At 41.8% G+C, this 24,181-nt stretch overlaps 1 protein-coding gene across 5 annotated transcripts in view; it reads right to left on the bottom strand.

Moving 5' to 3' along the window:
* CERS6 (ceramide synthase 6) overlaps window positions 1-24,181 on the bottom strand; it is a 349,042-nt gene that overhangs the window by 210,022 nt on the left and 114,839 nt on the right. For all 5 annotated transcript variants that reach the window (XM_045163992.1, XM_045163988.1, XM_045163990.1 and 2 more), the window contains exon 3: window positions 22,351-22,481. In XM_045163992.1, the coding sequence (XP_045019927.1) occupies window positions 22,351-22,481 (131 nt within the window). The remainder of the gene's footprint in view (window positions 1-22,350; window positions 22,482-24,181) is intronic.

Raw genomic sequence — 24,181 nt, forward strand, 5'->3', positions numbered from 1 at the left:
CTCCTTACGACTCCCACTACTAGTACATTGGTTCAAAGCCACTGAGAACTCTCCCTGGATGACTGCAGTAACTTCTTCCTGATCTCCCACACCCACTCTTTTTTTTTAATCTTTCTTGAAAATTAATTAATTTATTTTAATTGGAGGCTAATTACTTTATAATACTGTAGTGGTTTTTGCCATACATTGACATGAATCAGCCATGGGTGTACATGTGTCCCCCATCCTGAATCCCCGACCCACCTCCCTCCCATCCCATCCCTCTGGGTTGTCCCAGAGGGATGGCTTTGACGTCCTGTTTCATGCATCGAACTTGGACTGGTGATCTATTTCACATATGGTAATATACATGTTTCAACGCTATTCTCTCAAATCATCCCCCCCCTCGTCTTCTCCCACAGAGTCCAAAAGTCTGTTCTTTATATCTGTTTCTCTTTTGCTGTCTCACATATAGGGTCATTGTTACTGCCTTTCTAAATTCCATATATGGAATTTATATAAACAGCATTAATATACTGTATTGGTGTTTTTCTTTCTGACTTACTTCACTCTGTATTCCAGTTTCATCCACCTCATTAGAACTGATTCAAATGTGTTCTTTTTAATAGCTGAGCAATATTCCATTGTGTATATGTAACACAGCTTTCTTAGCCATTCGTCTACCAATGGACATTTAGGTTGCTTCCATGTCCTAGCTATGGTACACAGTGCTGCGATGAACATTGGGGTCCATGTGTCTCTTTCAATTCTGGTTTCCTTGGTGTGTATGCCCAGCAGTGGGATTGCTGGGCTGTATGGCAGTTCAATTTCCAGTTTTTTAAGGAATCTCCACACTGTTCTCCATAGTGGCTGTACTAGTTTGCATTCCCAGCAACAGTGTAAGAGTGTTCCCTTTTCTCCACACCCTCTCCAGCATTTATTGCTTGTAGACTTCTTGATAGCAGCCATTCTGACCAGCGTGAGATGGTACCTCATTGTGGTTTTGATTTGCATTTCTCTGATAATGAGTGACGTTGAGCATCTTTTCATGTGTTTGTTAGCTATCTGTATGTCTTCTTTGGAGAAATGTCTGTTTAGTTCTTTGGCCCATTTTTTGATTGGGTCTTTTATTTTTCTGGTATTGAGCTGCAGGAGCTGCTTGAATATTTTGAGATTAATTCTTTGTCAGTTGCTTCGTTTGCTATTATTTCCTCCCATTTTGAAGGCTGTCTTTTCACCTTGCTTATTGTTTCCTTCGTTATGCAAAAGCTTTTAAGTTTAATTAGGTCCCATTTGTTTATTTTTGTTTTTAATTTTAATTCCATTACTCTGGTAGGTGGGTCACAAAGGATCCTGCTGTGATTTTTGTCAGAGAGCGTTTTCCCTATGTTTTCCTCTAGGAGTTTTATAGTTTCTGGTCTTACATTTAGATCTTTAATACATTTTGAGTTTATTTGTATGTATGGTGTTAGAAAGTGTTTTAGTTTCATTCTTTTACATGTCCCACACCCACTCTTATCTCTCATTCTGAACACATCAGCCAGTGTGAACATGTCAGAATGCTACTCAGACCACATCTCCCCCATGAGTTTACAACTCTGAAATGGGTTCCTTCTCAGAATAAAATACCAGTCTTTCCAAGGGTCTGTAGGGCTCTGTACCACCTGGCCACCCACCTACCTCACCCCCTTACTTCTCTCTCCCCCAATCCCCTCAGACTGAGACACCCCTGAACTCATATCGGCCAGGCACACTCCTCCTCAGGGACCTGCAATTGCTCCCACTCCACTCAAGAGATCTCCTCACCTCCTTGGGCTTTGGTTCAAATGCCACCTTCTCAGTTGTGACTTGCTGACACTCCCTAAACATTCATACCCATACACACTCCTGACCATTCTTTCAGTTTAATTTTCCTCCAGACTGCGTCAAGCCAACTGATATCCTATGTATTTTATTTATTTGTCCATTGTATCTCCCCCTACCCCGATGCCATGTAAACTACATCTCAAGACCTTCAGGATGGATGGCATACAGTAGGCACTCAAAATGTATTTGGGAAATGCATGAACTTGGTAAACAATTCCCAGAAGGTTGTTAGCTCTAAAATATGTGTTCATGCTTGAGTGTTCAGTCACTCAGTCCTGTCCAACTCTTTGCAACTGCATGGACTACAGCTCACCAGGCTGCTCTGTCCAGGGGATTTTCCAGGAAAGAATACTGAAGTGAGTAGCCATTTCCTCCCCCAGAGGATCTCCGGCACCCAGGGGTCGAACCTGCATCTCCTGCCTTAGTAGGCAGATTCATTACCACTGAGACACTGGGGAACCCCAAACCCAAAATAAGTGTTCATTCATTCTAAAAACATTTATTGGGCATCTTCTCCATGCAGGCACAGTCCATGTGCTAGGTATTCAAGCAGGGGTAAGATGGACCTTTACCTTAAAATAGTTTATAGGTTACCTGATAAAAACACAAGTAAGGGTTTCCCTGATAGCTCAGTTGGTAAAGAATCCACCTGCAGTGCAGAAGACCCTGGTTTGATTCCTGGGTCAGGAAGATCCACTGGAGAAGGGATAGGCTACCCACTCCAGTATTCTTAGACTTCCCTTGTGGCTCAGCTGGCAAAGAATCTGCCCACAGTGCAGGAGACCTGGGTTTAATCCCTGGGTTGGGAAGATCCCCTGGAGAATGGAAAGGCTACCCACTCCAGTATTCTAGCCTAGGGAATTCCATGGACTGTATAGCCCATGGGGTTGCAAAGAGTCAGACATGACTGAGCAACTTTCACTTCACCTCACAAGAGCAATAAACTCTTACGTTATCATTAAATGGGCTCACAAAAGCATGAATTGTCAGTGCTACTAGGGGAAAAGGAGAATGGGAGTGTGAGGCCTCCTTCATGGATGACATGAGGCCACATGGATTATGATTTTTTTCCAGGTCTGCTCTCACTGGACGCTAAGCACAGTGCCCGCCATAAACTCATCATTCAATAAATGCCCAAAGTTTGCTCAATGAAGGTAAACAGAGTCTTGACGGATGAGCAGATACTTGTCAAGTCGACAAGGCAGCAGAAAGGCATCCTAGGGGGTGGAGGAGGGGACAGCATTAGCAAAGGGCACGGGGCAGGAACAAACCTGGCATCTCTATCTAGCAGCACAATCCAAAGAGGGATGGATTTTTATAAATTCTCATGGAATTCTTGAGACAAGCTACAACTTGTTCAAGAAATGAGTCCATACACAGGAGGTCCTTCTTTCTTTTAAGGATAGTTATACAGCTGCTACTAATCATCATCATTGGGCTTCCCTGGTGCCTCAGAGGGTAAAGAATTCACCTGCAGTGTGGGAGACCTGGGTTCGATCCCTGGGTTGGGAAGATCCCCTGGAGAGGGCATGGCAACCCACTCCAGTATTCTTGCCTGGAGAATCCCCATGGACAGAGGAGCCTGGTGGGCTACAGTCCATGGGGTCACAAAGAGTCGGACACAACTGTGAGACTAAGTACAGCACAGCACATAGAGATAGGCCGGTAGAATGGGTGTCCTAGACCCTGCGGGTCACTGGGCCCTGTGTGCCTGGACTTCTTCACCAAAATATAAGCTTCCTAGTTCTACCACAGGGCCTTAAACTGTGGTTTCAAATTACATGCCACTTTAAAAGTCAGAAAGCCAGAAAAATCATGTTCTCACTCCAATCTCCAAGCTTTTCTCTAAAGAAAGAAAAATTATATTATTATATATTATCATAATTTAAATTATTTTAAAATAGAAATAGAGCCTAGATAAAAAGCATGTGGTACCCTAGGGTATTAAATACATTTGGAATAGTATTATCTGACTAGGTAGGGGAATTCAATTCATTTTTGCCAACCTTTAACACAGAAAAATTCAAAAAGTAATTACTTTTCTCGAGCTTTTACCATGTGTTCGGTGTTTCCTAGGAATTTCACAGAGATTATTTTATTTAACTCTTATGACAACTCTTCCAAGTTTTTAAGATTATTAGCCTTTTTACAGATAAGGAAACTGAAGCTTAGAGGATAAAGTATAGAAACAGTTTGTCCATTAAGGAAAGAGGTCCTAATTTTCCAACTAACATTTGATAGAGAACTCAGCATGTAGTAAATGCTCAAAAATGTTTGCTGAGTCACATAAGTATTGGGGAGAAACAGAAATAAGCAAGGAAGCTTTAGATTTTAGTATACCAGAGGTTTGGCCAGGATTCATTTCAACCCTTTATAATTTAACATAAAAACAATATTTCATGTTTTAATTGGTTAAATTTAAACGACACACACAAGTTCAAGTCCTGCTTCAGAATTAGAATCAATGAGAACTGAAATCAGCTCAAATTGGACACATTTTCACAATTAAAATTAACAATGGGAGAGAAAATCTTAGATGAAACCTACCAACTGAATGAATAACCAAAGAAAAAGAGGACTGTCCCTTTGCAAAGGAAACATGAAGAACAAGTTGGAGGAAATTCTGTACTTGGTAACTTCTTGAGGTCTGTATGGACCCCATACAGTGTTTCAGGTACCAATTTAAGGCTCTCACACCTTCTTTCACAAAATAGGGCATGTACCACACTCACCACACACTGAGGATTTCTTACTTGGTTTCTATGTTTCTAGAAATAGTACCTCAATCTTCATGTCATTGGGTTGGATCTAAGAAAAGCTAGAAAGCACTTTCACAATGCCTACCCTCTCCAGCCAGTCATCTACTCTTGTTCCCACCCTTCTACCCAGAGAGAAGAAAGGAACACTAAAAGAAAGAGCAGTGATGGCTGTGGATGAAAGCTGGTTTCCATTGACCAGGAGCACCAAATAGACCCAGCTTAAGTAAGGAATCTGCACACTTAGTGACTCTCCCAGCATTCAGAACAATAAGAACCCTGGAAGGGCCCCACTACAGGATGATCACTTGTTATTCCACGGCTGCTGCTGCTGCTGCTAAGTCGCTTCAGTCAAGTCTGACTCTGTGGGACCCCATAAACGGCAGCCCACCAGGCTCCCCCATCCCTGGGATTCTCCAGGCAAGAACACTGGATTGGGTTGCCATTTCCTTCTCCAATGCATGAAAGTGAAAAGTGAAGGTGAAGTCACTCAGTCGTGTCTGACGCTTCTCAACCCCATGGACTACAGCCTACCAGGCTCCTCCATCCATGGGATTTTCCAGGCAAGAGTACTAGAGTGGGGTGCCATTGCCTTCTCTGGTTATTCCACGGCTATCACCAGACAAATATGGTTTCCCTGTATCCAAAGATTGAAATTCCATAAAGAAAATTCAATATTTTATGTACTTCCATATTAATTTTGTCACTCAAACCCATCGTAAAATGCATTTACAAGAAGCTATCTACATGGACCAATTCTTAAATTTGTTTATCTCAAACCTGGTTTGCTAACCCACAAGTGCCCATTATAATAAGATGACTCAGCCCTGTCCCCAGGGAGTGCTACACACGCAAGTTGTACCTTCTTCTTCTCCTAAACTCCAGTATCAGAACACAGAATTTTGTGCTCTTTACTTTCAAATCCCCCAGCCCCTAGCCTCTGCCATAGACAGGCCCTCTGTAACCAGTTGAGAAACTGAAGTGAATTAAGTCCTGTAGGTGCTCAATTTTTTTCTGGATTTTCTGAGACAATCTTTATTTCAAATAATCACTTGTTCCCAAAAGCATACAAGCACACTCATGCTTTCCTGACTGCATGCCCCACTTTGTTTTGCTTTTTTAATGTTGGATACAGACAGCAGAGTGCTGAGTTAATGATATATTACTAGTTTTCATGGGTCCCCTACTATGATTTTTTCCTATAAAATATGATACAGTTGGTATAGCCAATGGTTCAGTTCAGTTGCTTAGTTGTGTCCTACTCTTTGCAACCCCAAGGACTGCAGCATGCCTGTCCATCACCAATTCCTGAAGCTTGCTCAGACTCATGTCCATCAAGTCAGTGATGCCAACCATCTCATCCTCTGTCGTCCCCTTCTCCTCCTGCCTTCAATCTTTTCCAGCATCAGGGTCTTTTCTAATGAGTCAGTTCTTCACATCAGGTGGTAGAGCCAATAGTGAGGTAATAATTTAACTTGGCTTTCTTTCTTTTTCCCTTGGATGTTTAATTTCTGCATGTGTGTGGTGGGAGTGGAGTGGGGTCGGGGAGAAGAGGTCATCATGACAATTCTATGCACTCATCAGAGGACAAAGCAAAGGTTGGAAGGCAGACCACACATGAGAAACACGGGAAGGTGCCTGCTCAAAGTCACCTCTAGTAGGTATCTCCCAATGAGAGATTTACGTTCAATGAGCAAGTATTTTTTCCCAACAACAAGATAAACGGTTCAATCTTAATCATACATTGGTATGAGGCACTGATAATAAAAGCCAATTCCATTCTTACATGAGCCAAGTACTTAGCAAACATGGGATTTTTGTGAAAGCAGGTAAAGCGAGAACATTTTAGAAAAAGGTCAGATGGCCCTAGATATGTACTTATAGAACAAAGGCGGGAAGGATGCCCTGGTCTCAGCTTGCCAATAGCGCTGCAGCTGCCTCTAGAGTCTTCCTCTCCTATTCACCCTCATGCTGACCGGAGTTCCCCAAAGAGACCACATCCCTTGGGCTATTTATCTTCCTGAAGCAGGCTTGGCACCTTCATTCTTTCTCTACCTGGCCAAGGTAATCATCCTTAAAAGTTCAGCTGTGTCACCTCCTCCAGGGAGCCTCTCCTGCTCCTTTCCTCCTCATCTCTATCTTCCCTAGGACTACAGGTACACCTTGGAGATACATTCAGTTGCAGATCACTGCAATAAAGCAAATAGCACAACAAAGTGATTTAAATGACTTTTTTGGCTTCCTAGTGCATGTAAGTTATGTTTACACTATACTACAGTCTATTAAATCTATTATGTCCTTAAAAATGTACAAATCTTAGTTTAAAAACACCATATTGCTAAAAAGAGCCAAAACACACTAGTAACATCAAAGATCACTGATCCTCATAATAAATACCATAATGAAGAAAAGTTAGAAATATTGTGAGAATTACCAAAAGGTGACACACACAAAATGTGACAGCAAAGGAGCAAATGCTGTTAGAAAAATGATGCCAAAAGCCTTGCTCGATGCAGAGTTGCCACAAATTTTCAATTTGTAAAAAATACAATATCTGCAAAAGTGCAATAAAACAAAGCCCAATAAAGCAAGAGACGCCTATATTTGAAAAACAATAAACTCGAGGTTCTAATTAAATTTAGTCATAAGGCAAGCCAATGTGCTGTAAAAGATACAATAACTGGTTGACAGCTTGGTCTCATTTCTCCATGGATGCAGAACTCCCATGTCTTAGCCTTCAGAATGGGCTACACAGTGGCACAGAGTTGAACCCACATTTCCCATAAAACTCTAAAACGGCTATCGATGGACATGTGACAACATACCAAGAATTAAAACAATCCTGTCTTTCTTTTTAATGAAGGAAGAAATTTTAGTAAAATAGAAAAACTACAACGCTAAATGAGGAAATGAATCAACAAGCAAAAAATGTTTATACTACGAACAAAAGACTTCAAAGATAAGAGCTTAGGTACAACCTACAAAATAAAATTAGCTATTGGCACAATATTGCCATGAATCAACACCCATTTTAAATGTATTCAAGTATTTTGTATTTTGCAATATAGTCTTTTCATTTTTCATATTCATTTGATTTTGTTATTCATTTTCTCTACTGTATCTCTGAAGGCAAAACTGCTTGATGGCTAATTAGTTTTACGGCAAAAATGCTTGTGGCAAAGATGTTTACAGCAAGGATGCTTATGGTGGAAATGCCAGACACGAGCTGCATGGTGCTGGATTGGTTACTCCACTCCTCTTTGCTTTGGTTTCTTCATAGGTAAGAAAGGTTTTGAAGACTGAACACATTACAGAGGGTGGTGATGAGGGTTAGGCGTAAAGGCCCCACTATGGAATCCAGAATATGACATAGCCTCGGTGAATATATATTTCCCCTCCTTGTTGGGAGTCTAGTTTTCCTAGCTGCATTAGGTGCCTACTACATCTGAAAGAAAATCTATTGTGATACAACCAGATGGAAGATGAAAACATGAATTTTCATTATATCTGGAGCTAAATATAGAGAGTGCAGGCATTATCAGAATCCTGCAGAATTAAGCAATACAGCCAAGACTTGCGTACTAACCTTTATTTTTTTAATTGGAGGAAAACTGCTCTACAGTGTTGTGTTGGTTTCTGCTGTACAACAATTATGGCTGATTCACGTACTAACCTTTAACACCAACTCTGCTGCTAGCCTCGACCTGTGTGTCATGGTGCACCACGTGTGTGGCACGCAGAAACTGCCTCACTCACAGTGCATCCTCCACACAACAGTATCATTAAATTTCTACATAGTTGAGCCCTACGCACAGTATACAGCCTCCCATCAGTGGGCAACTGCTCTGCTCTGAGTCAGTATATGGGCAAACTAAGAAAAATTGGCCAAATTTGAAGTGATTTTTCTAAAATAGTTTGCTCATATCCTGACAGCCCTAAAGACAAAGCCAGCAACTCAAGTTGTATTTAGAATGAAAATAATTAGCTTTAATTGCTTTTAGCTAAGTTTCTAATCACATGGAGAGCTCATTATGAATTTAGATTTGGGGAGGCCTGCAAATAAAGCTCAAAGACTTGCTTCCCTGATAGTCACTTGGAATCTGCTCAAATCTTTCCAAAAGAGACAAGGCTGGACCTCCTGTTGTTCTGTTCCAAGTACCTACCCTCCCCACCATCACCATCTCACAGAGAAACTCACTCACCCCTTACATATAATCAGTGGTGGTATAATCAAATGTCAGGAGTCACAGGCTATGTTTCAACTTTCAAGATGTGTGTGCATACTCAGTTGCTCAGTTTTTCTGACTCTTTGAGACCCTATGGACTGTAGATCGCCAGATTCTTCTATTTCCCAGGCAAGAATACTGGAGTGGGTTACCATTTTCTTTTCCAGGGGATCTTCCCAATCCAGGGATCGAATGCACACCTCCTGCACATCTGCTTTGGCAGGTGGATTCTTTACCACTGAGCCACCTGGGAAGGCCAACTTTTAAGACAAGTACAGCTAAGCTAGTGATGATAGAGGATTCTTTTACACCTCCTGTCTGCCCCTGGCTAAAGAATGTGGCCACCGTGAGTTAATTACAGAAGGGAGAATAGCTCGGAGGAAGCAGAAGGCAAGTGGCCCTGCAACAGCACCAGGCCTGAGGTGAGTGCAAAGTGGGGGGGGGGGGTGCGCAAAAGACAAAAGAGAAGGAGAGGAGGAGGAGGGGGAAACCACACTGGATTCCCAAGAAGAAGCAACAGCACTTCCTTCTCAACAACCTAAAATGCAGTTCTCCTGATGGCAAATTAATATACAAGACCCAGAAAAATCCCATGGCTGGAGCAATAAAGAAGTCCTAGAAAGGAGCCACATCACTTAAGTCCTGCAGCTCATGGCTCTCCAGCTAAGGTACTTAACAACTGTACTAATTACAGAATCAACTGCCTGGTGAGTCCCACAAAGTCAGGAGCTGATGCTTACCCAACTCCGCAGCCTACCTGAAAGGGAACCAGGCACTGAGAGACTCTCGTTTAATCCCCTAAATAGGAGTCATTTCCCCTTGACAGATGAGGCATCTGGGAAACTTACCACATTCGCTAAGGGTAACAGAACTTGAGCCAGGACATGGACCAGGTAATGTGATTTCTGTCCTCAAATATGTACAAGATCCATTGCCCCCTTACCCCTTCACCTGCACTTAGGAGGTAACCAACAAATATTACCTGAACAGCAAACTGTGTCCCCAGAAGCCACACTGACCTCCTAAGGCTGCTCGGACTATCCCAGCCCCAGCAGAGAGGGCTTTACCAAAGCCAGCACCGCGGGAAACCCAGCTTTGTTCCTCTCTCCCTCCTGGCGGAGACAAGCTGTGTCTTTCTCAGAATCGGCTGGGCAAATTTTAAATCTCTGTGGTTCAAAGACATTCACTGTGTGTTCTGACATTTCTCATGTGGTGCTTCAAAAGCCTGGGCTTCTGGAGGCACAGCGGGCCTGGCTCCCTGCTGAAGTAGGACGCCTTTTCTCATCCACTTCTGTCACATCGCTGCTTAGCAGCCAGCCAAAGGCTCCAATGCTCTGAACTCAGGTGGATTTTGCATCTTTTTTGTATGTGTCAGTAAAGTCCAAGTTGACAGCTTTGTGAGCCCACATGGGTTCTGCCCCCCTTGGGGTTCCACAGGATGAAAGAGTTTTGCTCTAAATTGAGAAGCTGCTTCCCATGCATCTCCCTGGATTTCTCCTCTCCAAATGACAAATGCCACAGTCACCTCTGCCAGGGAAGGTGCCCACAGCCAGTGCATGGGTGTGACAGGCTATAGTCTTCCCTGGTAACCATGGAGGATTAGTTCCAGGATGCCCACAGATACCCAAATCCTCAGATGCTTAAATCCCTTTTAAAAACGGCATAGTACAGCCAGTCCTCTGTACTGCAGGTTACAGAGGCGCGGGTCCCGCATCTGCAGACAGAGGGCTCACTGTACTACCTATTTGTTGCTCCTCCTATCACACCAATGTGACTAACAGAGTCCAATGATGTGGAAGGCAGCTAACTTTACTACCCGCTTACTATGTGCAAGACACCTCTCTAAACACTTTATATATGTTAATTCCTTTTAGGCTTCACAAAGGCCCCATGAGGCAGGCACTGCTGTTATGCCTGTTTTACAAACAACGAAACTGAAGCTGAGGGTGGTCAGACAACTCTCCCAAACACCCCCACATACCTCTTTATATTTGAGAAGAGACTCAAACTCACAGACCTGGCTCCTAGAGTTCACTACATCATAATCCTGCTGTAAACCATATGCTGAAATCATAAATGTCTCCCAACATTGCTTGGGCGTAACATGAATTTCATATTAGCTTACATGCAATTTAATCTGCCAAAAACACTAGGTGAAAGAAGAAAACTATGAGTTTCTAGGAGGAGGAAGGAGGAGTGTAGGAATACACAAAACACACACATACATACACATACACATACGTGCCCTTCAACATCTCCAAGCTGCTTCAGTTCACATGTGTTGTGAGATAAACCCACCACTGTTACAACTTTCTCTCCCATTTCAGATCACCCTCCTCCCACCCCCTCAAGCAGTTTATGAGCTATAACCCCTCACACACTGTTTGGATTGAATTCATATATTTAAGCCCTAACCCCTAATGTGACTGTATTTGGAAATAGACCTTTGAGGAAGTAACTAAGGTTAAATGAGGTCATAAGAGGGGCCAACTAGTCCAGTATGACTGGTGTCCTTATAAGAAGAAGAAAAGACACCAAGGATGAAGGTGCAAGAGGAAAGACCCTGTGAAGACACAGGGAGAAGGCAGCCACATGCAAGGCAAGGAGAGAGGCCTCCAGAGAAATCAACTCTGTCACATCTTGATCTTGGACTTCCAACCTCTGGAACAGTAAGAAATACATTTCTGTTGTGTAAGCCACTCAGTCTCTGGTATTTAATTATGCATCCCTAACAAATGAATTATGGGCTTCCCTGGTAGCTCAGCTGGTAGAGAATCTGCCTGCAAGGCAGGAGACCCTAGTTTGATTCCTGGGTCGGAAAGATCCCCTGGAGGAGGGCATGACAACCTACTTCAGCATTCTTGCCTGGAGAATCCCCATGGACAGAGGAGCCTGGCGGGTTACAGTCCATGGGGTCACAAAGAGTCGGACATGACTAAGTGACTGAGTGCAGCACAACAAACTAATATACCAAATTACAGGCGGACTTCAGGTCTTTTTCAAGGTAAAGTGCCATATTTATTATAGTCGTCACGTACTTCTTAGCCATTTAACATGTGTGAAACTATGCTATGTTTATCAGGTTCCTATCTTTATTTGAAATATGTCACTGATGATGCTTTGAGCGCTCAGCCCCTGACTCATTTTTCTCATAAGCCCCACACTGTGTTTTTATGTTTTTAAGTACAGTTGTGCCTGCCGTGGGGTTTTTAGGAATATATACGTCCTGTTACAGCACACTGGCTCCACTGCCACTCAGGGGTAAATGATCATAGAGACTGAAGATAAAGCATAAAACATAATGCTTCCACAGCCTCAATCAGTGGAAGGCACTGACTCTGGCACTCTGAGGAGGCAGGGTCTACAAAAAATCTCAAGGAGGGCAGGAATCACGCTCAGATACATACATGCATGCGTATTTGTGTGGAGAAATCAATACAATACTGTATAAGTAGTAAAAGTTAAAGTGTTTATATCTGGTGATAGGCTTTGGAGTGTTTTTCCCCAATTTTTAAATAAGCATTATACATACATATATACAGGGAATATGTCCTCTATAATCAAAGTTGATTGTAATGATTTTCACTATTTTGTTCTAAATTCGTTTTGATGTATGGCAAAACTAATACAATTATGTAAAGTTTAAAAATAAAATAAAATTTAAAAAAATTAAAAAAATAAAATAAAATAAATCGGATATTAATAACTTTTAAAATAGACTACACAACAATAAGAAATGGCATATAGATTCAAAACCTAGCAGACAAGAATTAAATAAGAACATTAAGCCTTAATAAATTCAGTTACTCCTCCATATACTCTGTCCTTTTCATCACTATCCATGTTAAATAAAATTATTGGGAAAACTACAGAGCCTTGAGAAATCCAGGATTTAAAGAAAACTGACCAGCAGTACCTCAGATGCAGTCAGCTCGGCCAAAGTGTGGCCTCTCTGATATTTTTAGTGAAAATCTGTTTTCTTTAATTAGTTGGTACATATGAGTTAGAGGCCTAGCCATATGCCATCAAGGAATGTGAGAGGCTTGATCTAAATGGAAAAGCTGAGTTCACTTTTCACAGATGGTAGGTGTGGAGTAGAAAAAGTGAGAAAAGTTTCAAAAGCTTTCTCAGGGCAGAAGACTAGACTGTATGTAGTTCAATTCATCAATCTTCAGAATTTCTGTAGTGAAAGTTACACTCTCTTAAGAATACTAACAGCTTCAAAGAGGGGCTGATGGACTAATGAAACAATACAGCATCAAAGCACTGTGCCCCAGAAATATTAGAGATGGGCACTGGGCTTCCCTGGTGGCTCAGACAGTAAAGAATCTGCCTGAAAAGCAGGAAACCTGGATTCAGTCCCTGGGTCTGGAAGATCCCCTGGAGAAGGGAATGGCTACTCACTCCAGTATTCTTGCCTGGAGAAGTCCATGGACAGAGGAGCCTGGCGGGCTAGTCCATGGGGTTGCAAAGAGTCAGACGTGACTGAGCAACTAAACACACACACACACTTACACTGATTACAGAACTGTTCTAATGCTTCTATTAAATGGCAACTCTTTGGGCAATGGTGACTATGCCTGTAGCTATAACATCATATTATTTTTTTCCTAAAACTCTGACAGAACTGCTAATAGTATTATAATCCTCAAGCAGGATTTAGCAAACTATGGCTTGCTGGCCACATCCAGTCTGCCATCTGTTTTCCTAGAGCCCATGAGTTAAGAATAGTTTTTAAATTTTTAAATGATTGAAAAAAAATTAAGAATAATGCTCCACGGGGGCTTCCCTGGTGGTCCAGTGGTTGAGAATCTGCCTTGCAATGCAGGAGATACTGGTTCAATCCCTGGTCTGGGAGGAGCCCACATGCCGCGAGGCAACTAACCCCATAAGCCAAAACTACTGAGCCCACATGCCCTAGAGCCTGTGCTCCACAAGAGAAGCCACCGCCAGGAGAAGCTTGGGCACTGCAGCTAAAGAGTAGTCTCCACTTGCTGCAACTAGAAAATAGCCCTCGCACAGCAAGAAAGACCCAATGCAGCCAAAAATAAAATAAATTAAAAAAAAGAATAATGCTTCATGACACATGAGAATGAAAAGTTCACATTTCAGTACCCATAATTAAAGTTTTATTGGAACCCAGCCATGAACATGTGCTTGGTCTCTGACTGTTTTTGTTGAGACAATAGCTGAGTAGTATTGTGATAAGGTTCACATGGCTAAAAGTATTTCCTTTCCATTTACAGGAAAAATTTGCTGCTCCCTGCTCCAACTGACCTGAATACAAGCCACGGATTTAAAACCATTTAAAATAGTCAAGAATAGTCATGAACATCAAGACATTCACTGATTCAACCAAATTTGAACAATAACTAGATGTGTAACTACATACTTTAAAAGTTGTTCATCAATCCAAGGACTGTTGTATATTAACGGGAAACAATCACCATCACAACAGTAAGAAAACAACTCCACAATGTACTTTTCAAGAACTAAGAGGTTGGCCTTCAATTTTTTTAAGGAATAATTTTTTCAAGGACTAATTTTTTCCAGACTTAGGATCAGCATCAATGTTTTGTCAGTCATAAATCCCAGTACCAAAAAAAAAAATAAATAAAGATGACATTCCTTTAAAAGGTAATACTTTCTTATTCTTTACTTTAAAAATTACATCAATCTTCAGGAAACTTTGGTGGTTACTTTGTAAATGAGGCTCATGTCATGATCTGATGGAGAAAGAAAATAACCTAAGTTAAATTTTCTCGTTGGCAAAATTTCACCCATCATGAGACTGTAAAATACATGGAAGATTCTAGAACAGTTTACAATAATTCAGTTGTTGTCTTTTTTTTTTTTTCTCTGCAAACAGGTGGCTGGGTTATGAAAACTTGTTGAATATATTCACCACATAATTTCCTCAGGCCAAAGATTGATCTGAAATAAAGGCATATACATCTCAATTCATTGTATCCTTAGAGCTCTATTTCCTCTCCCCAACCCCATCAATGATTAGGCTCCACATTCTTCCATAGGTCACAAGATAGCATCAATAATCTGTCCAAGTAAAAGAGCTAGCAAATAAAAATAGTGATTGAGTTGGTGGCATGTGGGCAACTGGTTAGGCCACTCCTACCTCACTGTTGAGTTATCCTTACTTCAAGGGAATCACAAATTAAGATCACAGTGGGACTCTTTTGCAGAAATAAAGTCACAATTCCAAAAGGTTTTTGGTTTTTTCGGGGGGCACACCAGACTTTCATTTCCCAGCACTCCTTTGAGAAAGCTGCAGCCAAGGAAGAGGAAGTGATGCTCCCTTGGGGGATGAGCAGCTCATCCTGGTAAGCAGGAGCTGCCTGGGCCAGTTCGTGGGACCCTTTCTGCCAGTCCTTTACCTGGCTGCCAGAAGGTTCCCTATTTTGGTCAGTGTGCTGCCACTGAACAGAAGCATCCACATATGGCAGCACTCGGGGGAGTTTTAATCAGCACCAACGCTAAAATGGAATTCCTAAAGAAAAGACTGCACTCAAAATGTCAGCAAATTTGAAAAAACTCAGCAGTGGCCACAGGACTGGAAAAGGTCAGTTTTCATTCCAGTCCCAAAGAAGGGCAATGCCAAAGAATGTTCAAACTACCAGACAATTGCACTGATTTCACATGCTAGTAAGGTTATGCTCAAAATCCTTCAAGCTAGGTTACAGCAGTACGTGAACTGAGAACTTCCAGATGAACAGGCTGGATTTAGAAAAGGCAGAAGAATTAGAGATCAAATTATCAACATTCACTAGATCAGAGAGAAAGCAAGGAAATTCCAGAAAAACATCTGTTTCTGCTTCATTGATTATGCTAAAGCCTTTGACTGTGCAGATCACAACAAATTGGAAAATTCTTAAAGAGATGGAAGTACCAGACCACCTTACCTGTCTCATGAGAAACCTCTATGTGGGTCAAGAAGCAATAGTTAGAACCAGACATGGAATAACTGACAGCTTCGAAACTGTATTTTTGTCACTCTCCATATTTAGCTTATATGCAGACTGCATCATGTGAAATCAGGCCTGGATGAATCACAAGCTGGGATCAAGATTGCCAGAAGAAATATCAACAACTTCAATTGTTCAGTGATAGCACTCTAATGGCAGAAAGTGAAGTGGAACTAAAGAGCCTTTTGATGAGGGTGAGAGAGGAGAGTGAAAAAGTTGGCTTAAAACTCAACATTCAAAAAATGAAGATCATGGTATCCAGTCCCATCACTCTGTGGCAAATAGAAGGGGAAAAATGGAAGCAGTGGCAAATTTTGTTTTCTTGGGCTCCAAAATCACTGTGGATGGTGACTACAGCCATGAAATTAATAGACACTTGTTCCTTAGAAGGAAAGTGATGACAAACCTAGACAGCATATTGAAAAGCAGAGACATCATTTTGCTGACAAAAATCTGTTTAATCAAAACTATGGTTTTTCCGGTAGTCATGTACAGATGTGAAAGCTGGATCATAAAGAAGGCTGGGGACTGAAGGATTGATGCTTTCAAATTGTGGTGCTAGAGAAGACTCTTGAGAGTCCCTTGGACAATAAGGAGATCAAACCAGTCAATCCTAAAAGAAATCTATCCTAAATATTTGTTGGAAGGAGTGTTGCGGAAGCCGAAGCTCCAATACTTTGGCCACCTGATGCAAAGAGCCAACTCACAGGAAAGATTGAAGGCAGAAGGAGAAGGGCATGACAGAGGATGAGATGGCTAGATAGCATCACCAACTCAAAGGACATAAATTTGAGCAAACTCCAGGAGATAGTGGAGGACAGAGAAACCTGGCGTGCTGCAGTCCATGGGGTGGCAAAGAGTAGGACACGACTTAGTGACTGAACAGCAACAACAAAGAAAAGACAATCTCAGGCCCTCATCTTACAAGAGTCCATATGGAGCAAACTGCAACCCAATTCAATTTAGGAGAAACTTGTTGGTTCTAAGAGCTTTTAGCCAGAGGACCCATGGTTTGAGGCTATGGAAACTTTGCCTTCCTCCTCTAACAACTGCATCAAGATAATATAAAAATAAATAATATTTTCAATAAAAATGAAACTTTCAGAATAAGTGTCATCTCCTTTTTATAAACTGTTCACTCACTCTTGAAAATCTCTATTTCAGTTGCCAATAAGGATTTAAAAGCTTCTGGAAGAAATATTCATCAAAACTAACACAGCTGCTGATGACTGACATCAAGCATGAAGAAAAAAAAAAAATCACATCAATGTTTCAACACATTACTTGCAGAACAACTTCTATTCAGTCCATCTGTATTAAATGGGTGTGCCAAAAATTGGACAGGCCAACAGATGGCTACCAGCATTGTTTGGCATGCATATCAGTGCTGTTCTACACTGCTAAAAGACGAAGCAAGCTCCCTTGAAGGAATTCTATAGTTTCTAAAATAATAACTTACATAACAGAAAAACTATAGCTTCTTTACATTTGAGCCTAGATCCACAAGCCCCAGATCTGTGCTGTCTTGCAAATTTGAATTTTAGTACTTTTGAAAAGCAGTCATCTCTTTTCAGAGATGAGTGCTTCTTAACCAGGGATGTGTTATGATAAGTATCCAGGGTATTCCTTCCAAGATAGGCCCTCACCATACTGAATAAGACATCTTGAGGTGGGGCCTAGGCGTGTGTATTCTGAAAAGCACACCAGGTGCCTGCGAAGTGCATCCCTGATTAAGAACAAGCTTTCCAGATCGTCTTTTATATTGATGAGCAAATAACTACGACATACACATCTGCACACAGAGACCAATATAATTTTGCTTAATTCCTCAAGGTGTTGTCTAAATGTTCTCCTTTGCCACCTCAATCTTTCCTCTGAACTCCTGTCTTTGAAGTTGTCTCACTGTTCAGTAATTTTCCCAGACAAATTTTAAGCCAAATGGTGTCTATATTAGGCACTCTTCATTTGGGGAGGCAGGATGCCAACTTAGATCAGCAAACCCTTCCAAAATAATGCCTTGATAACATACAGTCACTTAAAAAATACTTATTCAGCAGACTCTATATGTTGTAATAAAGGCTGAGAAGAATGTAAGAAAAACAAGATACAATTCTTGTGTCCTCAAGGAGCACATGTGATACAATTAGGGTGAAAATATACAGACAAGCTAAGAAAAGCTAAATATTCACATAAACAAAGCATGTTGTTCAGTTCAGTTCAGTCACTCAGTCGTGTCCGACTCTTTGCGACCCCATGAACCGCAGCACGCCAGGCCTCCCTGTCCATCACCAATTCCCGGAGTCCACCCAAACCCATGTCCATCGAGTCAGTGATGCCATCCAACAATCTCATCCTCTGTCATCCCCTTCTCCTCCTGCCTTCAATCTTTCCCAGCATCAGGATCTTTTCAAATGAGTCAGCTCTTTGCATCAGGTGGCCAAATCATTGGAATTTCAGCTTCAACATCAGTCCTTCCAATGAACACCCAGGGCTGATCTCCTTTAGGATGGACTGGTTGGATCTCCTTGAAGTCCAAGGGACTCTCAAGAGTCTTCTCCAACACCACAGTTCAAAAGCATCAATTCTTCGGCACTCAAATTCTTTACAGTCCAACTCTCACATCCATACATGACCATGGAAAAACCATAGCCTTGACTAGATGGACCTTTCTTGGCAAAGTAATGTCTCTGCTTTTTAATATGCCATCTAGGTTGGTCATAACTTTCCTTCCAAAGCATGTTGATTCAGTATTAAATGACTAGTACTTACAATAAAAACTCTGAAAATTCAGAAGAACTAGCGCTTACTCCAGATCCAACTGTCATGGCAGATTACTGAGAAGGCCTGCGGTTTGAAGAATGGGTCAGGGATAAAAGGGTGTGGCAGAGGAATGCAGGTGTTCCATGCCAAGAACATATCACAAACCAAGGCAGGAATGACTAAGGAATGGATGGTGAAAACACAGTCCTCTAGACGGAAAGGGGTCATTTGGGTGGCTAATACCAAACAAATAAAAGCCAGGTTCTAGTTTTCAGATTAAAGAACCTAAGATATTGTTGTTGTTTAGTCGCTCAGCCATGTCTGCCTCTTTGCAACCTCATGGACTACAGCATGCCAGGCTTCCCTGTCCTTCACTATCTCCTGGAGCTTACTCAAACTCATGTCCATTGAATCAGTGATATCATCCAACCATCTCATCTTCTGTTGTCCCCTTCTCCTGCTTTCAATCTTTCCCAGTATTAGAGTCTTTTCTAATGAGTCAGCTCTTCACATCAGGCAGCCAAAATATTGGAGCTTTGGCTTCAGCATCAGTTTTTCCAATGAATATTCAGGGTTGATTTCCTTTAGGATTGACTAGTTTGATCTCCTTGCTGTCCAAGGGACTCGCAAGAAAGTTCTCTAGCACCACAATTCAAAAGCATCAATTCTTCAGCACTCAGCCTTCTTTATGGTCCAACTCTCACATCCATACATGACTATAAAAACCATAGCTTTGACTATACAGACCTTTGTTGGCAAAGTAATGTCTCTGCTTTTGAATAAACTGTCTAGGTTTGTCATAGCTTTTCTTCCAAGGAGCAAGCATCTTTTAGTTTCATGGCTACAGTCACCATCTGCAGTGATTTTGGAGCCCAAGAAAATAAAGTCTGTCACTGTTTTCATTGTTTCTCCATCTATTTGCCATGAAGTGATGGGACTGGATGCCATGATCTTATTTTTTTGAATGTTGAGTTTTATGCCAGCTTTTTCACTCTCCTCTTTCACCTTCATCAAGAGGCTCTTGATTTATCTATAAGATTTATATTATAGAAAAATCATTAAGTTGTAAACCAACAGATCATGGAGATAGTAGTATTTTAGGAAACTGTATTTTTTTTTTTTGTAGCAAACAAAATATCTGTAAGTATGAGATAAATAAGAGACCTAGGAGAGGAATTAGGATCAGCACCGTAACAGCTGGCTTTACAAAGAACTAATGGAACTAATGGGAGTGGCTAATTGGGTTGAGTTTCCAGCTGTAACAGAGTGGCGGCATACAAACAATTGGAGAAAGAGGGAAGTCAGACATGAAAGCAAATCAGAGTTTCCAGTGGGAGACAGCAGAATGATGCTGCAGAAGAAACCTCTGCACTGGACATATACCTTTAGAAGATGCTGATGAAGGGAGGGAAGGTAGAAGATAGAATGAGAAAAATAAAGGTCAAATCTGGAGAAGTAGCCCATTAAAGACCCAGTGAAAATGCAGAACAAATGGTGTGAACAAAGGCCCTCAGAAAGGCAAGAGTAAAATCCTGGTGGCAACTCAGAAGTCAAGAAAGAAGAGAGTTTCAAAGCAAAGATCAACAAAGGAGAGGTCAAGGCCACGGGTACAGACTGTTCTAGTCCCAGGAACCCTGATTTACGCCCTAAACCATAGCTGATCTTTCTCCTTTCATCTTTACTGCCTGTCCATACCAACCATATAGAACACATACACGTTTATTTCTTAGTGTCTATAATGGATCCACACATACTCAGATACTCTGTCCCATCTCCTTGACACTATCATATGAAGCTTCTTGAGGGAGGAGATATTAATCAATACCGTATGCACCACCCATTTGTACTGTGCTTTCACATTACCAAGTCTCTGAAAGTGAAAGTGAAGTCGCTCAGTCGTGTCCGACTCTTTGTGACCCCATGGACTGTAGCCTATCAGGCTCCTCCGTCCACGGGATTTTCCAGGCAAGAGTGCTGGAGTGGATTGCCAGTAATCATTTAAAACCAGTTTTAACTGATTATAACTATGACCATCCAGGTAATTGTGGTATGCAGATAAAAACCAGCTGAATTCAGGAAGAAGACACTGGCACACTGCTTAGCCTTGCTATTCAAAATGTGGTCAATGGACCAGTGGAATCACCTGGGAACTTGTTAAATATTCAATTTTGGCTGCTATCCCAGACCAAGCAACTGAATCAGATGCATTTTAACATGATCCAGGTGATTGATACCTATGCACACTGCCACAGAAAGTGGTGATGACTCTGTAGAATGGAAAGGGATTGCACTGAGTTACCAAAGAAGTTGAAGGAAAGGAAAAGGCACATGAATTTCACCCCATGGGCATGTGCCTAGGCCCTGCATGTGTGGGTGCTCAGTCGCCTCTGACTCTTTGCAACCCCATGGAATTTTCCAGACAAGAATACTGGAGTGGGTTGCCATTTCCTACTCCAGGGGATAATCCTGATCCAGGGATGGAACCTGTATCTCTTGCATCTCCTGCATTGGCAGGCAATTCTTTACCACTAGCACCACCTCAGAAGCCCTCTTCACCTCTACTCAGACCTGCAGCTCAGCAATGGAGCCCAGGCCCCTTGTGCATGTGGCAGAACCAGACCAGGAAGCTATTCCAGCTTTTGATCAGGAGCCTAGATCCATAAATCCTTCTTCCATAAACTGCCACTAGTTCAATTATAGGAAGGGCTTTGCATATTCTATCTGCTAGGTTGTTTGTCCAGGTTTTATAAATATTCTGACCTTCTGAAGACCCTGTTTATGTTTCCCACATTTATCCAGCCTGAGGATTTATGATATTATTCTGCCTCTCATTCATTTATCCCATAAAATTACGTTTCCCTCTAAGCTTCAGATTGCAATTGTTAACATACTTTTTCAACATAATTGAAAGCTAAACTTGAAAATGCAATTTCGACCCCAAAAGGAAAGAGCTATACTGACAGCATTATTGTTTAAGGGACCAAGTGTCAGGAAAAAGCTCCCAAAGAAAAGCACCGTTAGACAAAGGCACAGTCTCATCTCAAAGGATGAAGACCACACACAGCACCCAGTCTCAAGGCAGAATCTTGCCTTTGTTGCACATGTGCTTGATGCTTCAATATTTCTTTCTCTAACTTTTCTACCGATGTGGGTTTTGAGTGTTACTAGTTCAAAATAACATCATGCTCCAAGAGTTCTCTGCAGGTCTTTCACTATTTTTAACAGCTTTATTGACTTCTAATTTACACATCAAAAAGTTCACGTTTCAGAAATGGAAGGGACTTTCATCCCACCCCCCATTTCAAGCAATGCTTCAGTAAACTCACCAAAGAATATAATATAGCCATTTCTTAAAACTCCAGGAAGACAGGACATCATCATGACCCTCTGATAATATATCCTAGTATCTCAGCTTTTATCAGTGGAAAGTACATCGTGACAATAAAAGTCCCCTCTATTAAAATGCAAAATATAAAAGTAATGGCTTTTTGTGCTGCATTTCAAAGGTAGTTGACTGAAAATACCACTGTAGGCCTTGTAATCTGCCTGCTGTGTTGAAAGTCCATTAGGAAGCAAACTTCATTTATTGCATCAGATGTAGAAACCACAAATTCTGACAAACTACTATCCCCCAGTTTTTCAGGGACTACTTTTTCCCACTAGAAGGCATGCTTTTGGCGGGGGGGTCCTGCTGGAGCCCGCACCAAGCCATTATTTTTCACCCCAAGGATGGAATGAATAAGTTAAACAAGTTTTCTTTCAAAAAGATAAACAGCAACTCACATGCTCTCGCAGAACCTCTTCAGCGTGCTTGGTTTCTCCTGGTTGCGTCTTTGTCGGAACCAGCGTTGAATGCTGCGAACATCCCAGTCCAGCTGCTTGGAGAGGCCCTCCAATCTCTTTTCATCAGGATGCTATGAAACAAGGTACCAGGAAAACATTTTCATCTTCACTATAAACAGATCTGCCCTGGTCTATACTGGAGATAATTGTTTTCCCGGTATTTTCTACCCACTACTTAGATTGCTATATTGAACACTGAGGACCAAGGCCTTCCATCAGCAGCATGAACAAAAACAACCACTTAGGACAAGAAAAGCTACTCATTATGAAACAACACTGAACATATAAATCTCACTCTAATGCTTGTGCTTCTTATCAGCAACAAAGACTCAACGAAATGGCCAACTGGCTAAGCCAGCTCCACCAAGCTACCAGGAAAGGAGTTAAGTAAAGGTGAGTTGGCCAAAAGACCTCATTCAAATATTTCACTTTCTCAGGAGAAAATACTGTGCCCAATTATCGAATATCAAAACGATGTAGGACAGACAAAAAGCCTGGAGTAATCCCCAACTATGCCATTTTAGCCTAAGGAATTCCACTTAAAAGACATGTTTTCTCTTTCTTCCTCTTCAATTTCCCCTCTCTTCACTTGTTTATACATTCGTCTTGACTATTCATTTCTTGGTCTTCCTTTTGACTAGAACTCCATCAGATTTTTTACAATGACTATGCATTACCTGAAAATGCAAACTTGGTGAAGTAGAAAGAGACCCTATTTATGCTTGTCATATAAGAGCATCATCGACTCAGCGGACTTGAGTTTGAGCAAATTCTGGGAGGGCTTCCCTGATAGCTCAGCTGGTAAAGAATCTGCCTGCAACGTATGAGACCCCAGTTCAATCCCTGGATAGGGAAGATCCCCTGGAGCAGGGCATGGCAACCCACTCCAGTTTTCTTGCTGGGGAATCCCCACGGACAGAGCAGCCTGGTGGGCTATCGTCCATGGGATCGCAGAGTCGGACATGACTGAGTGACTGAACAACAATAGTAATGATATTACTTGTTTCTCATTCTCATTTCTAGAAAATTAGGAGATGACAGACATAGGTTCAGTTCTTGTTCTGATGAACTTTCTGAGCCTCAGATTCCTCACCTGTTCAAAGGAAGATTACTTATCCACCTAAACAGTGCTGAGGACCAAATGCAAAAATGTATGTAAATCTCAGTACATATTAGTTCTGTCCCTCCTCTCTTCTGTGTCTTAGAGAGCATCCTGCCAACAATTACATGAGGGTGACCTGTCATACACGGAGAAGGCAATGGCAACCCACTCCAGTACTCTTGTCTGGAAAATTCCATGGATGGAGGAGCCTGGTAGGCTGCAGTCCATGGTGTCGCTAAGAGTCGGACACGACTGAGCAACTTCACTTTCATTTTTCACTTTCATGCATTGGAGAAGGAAATGGCAACCCACTCCAGTGTTCTTGCCTGGAGAATCCCAGGGACGGGGGAGCCTGGTGGGCTGCCGTCTATGGGGTTGCACCGAGTTGGACATGGCTGAAGTGACTTAGCAGCAGCAGCAGACCTGTCATACAACAAAACTAAACTGAGTTAGTTCTACTCCTTTATTTATTCTACCTTTGCTTTATAATTAAGGAGATGTTAATAATCAGAAGACAGAACGACAAATGGGGTAGGGGAAGACAGGCCGACAGCTTTCAAGTCCTAAGGGTAGAATGTACATGTGACACCTTTTTAAAGCCTCTCAAGAAATTCAAGGTGTCAGACACACAGGAAACACAGCAAATGGCCTTTGTCTTATGACTGAGGT

This window comes from Bubalus bubalis, chromosome 2, assembly GCF_019923935.1.
Source record: "Bubalus bubalis isolate 160015118507 breed Murrah chromosome 2, NDDB_SH_1, whole genome shotgun sequence".
Classification (NCBI taxonomy): Eukaryota; Metazoa; Chordata; class Mammalia; order Artiodactyla; family Bovidae; genus Bubalus; species Bubalus bubalis.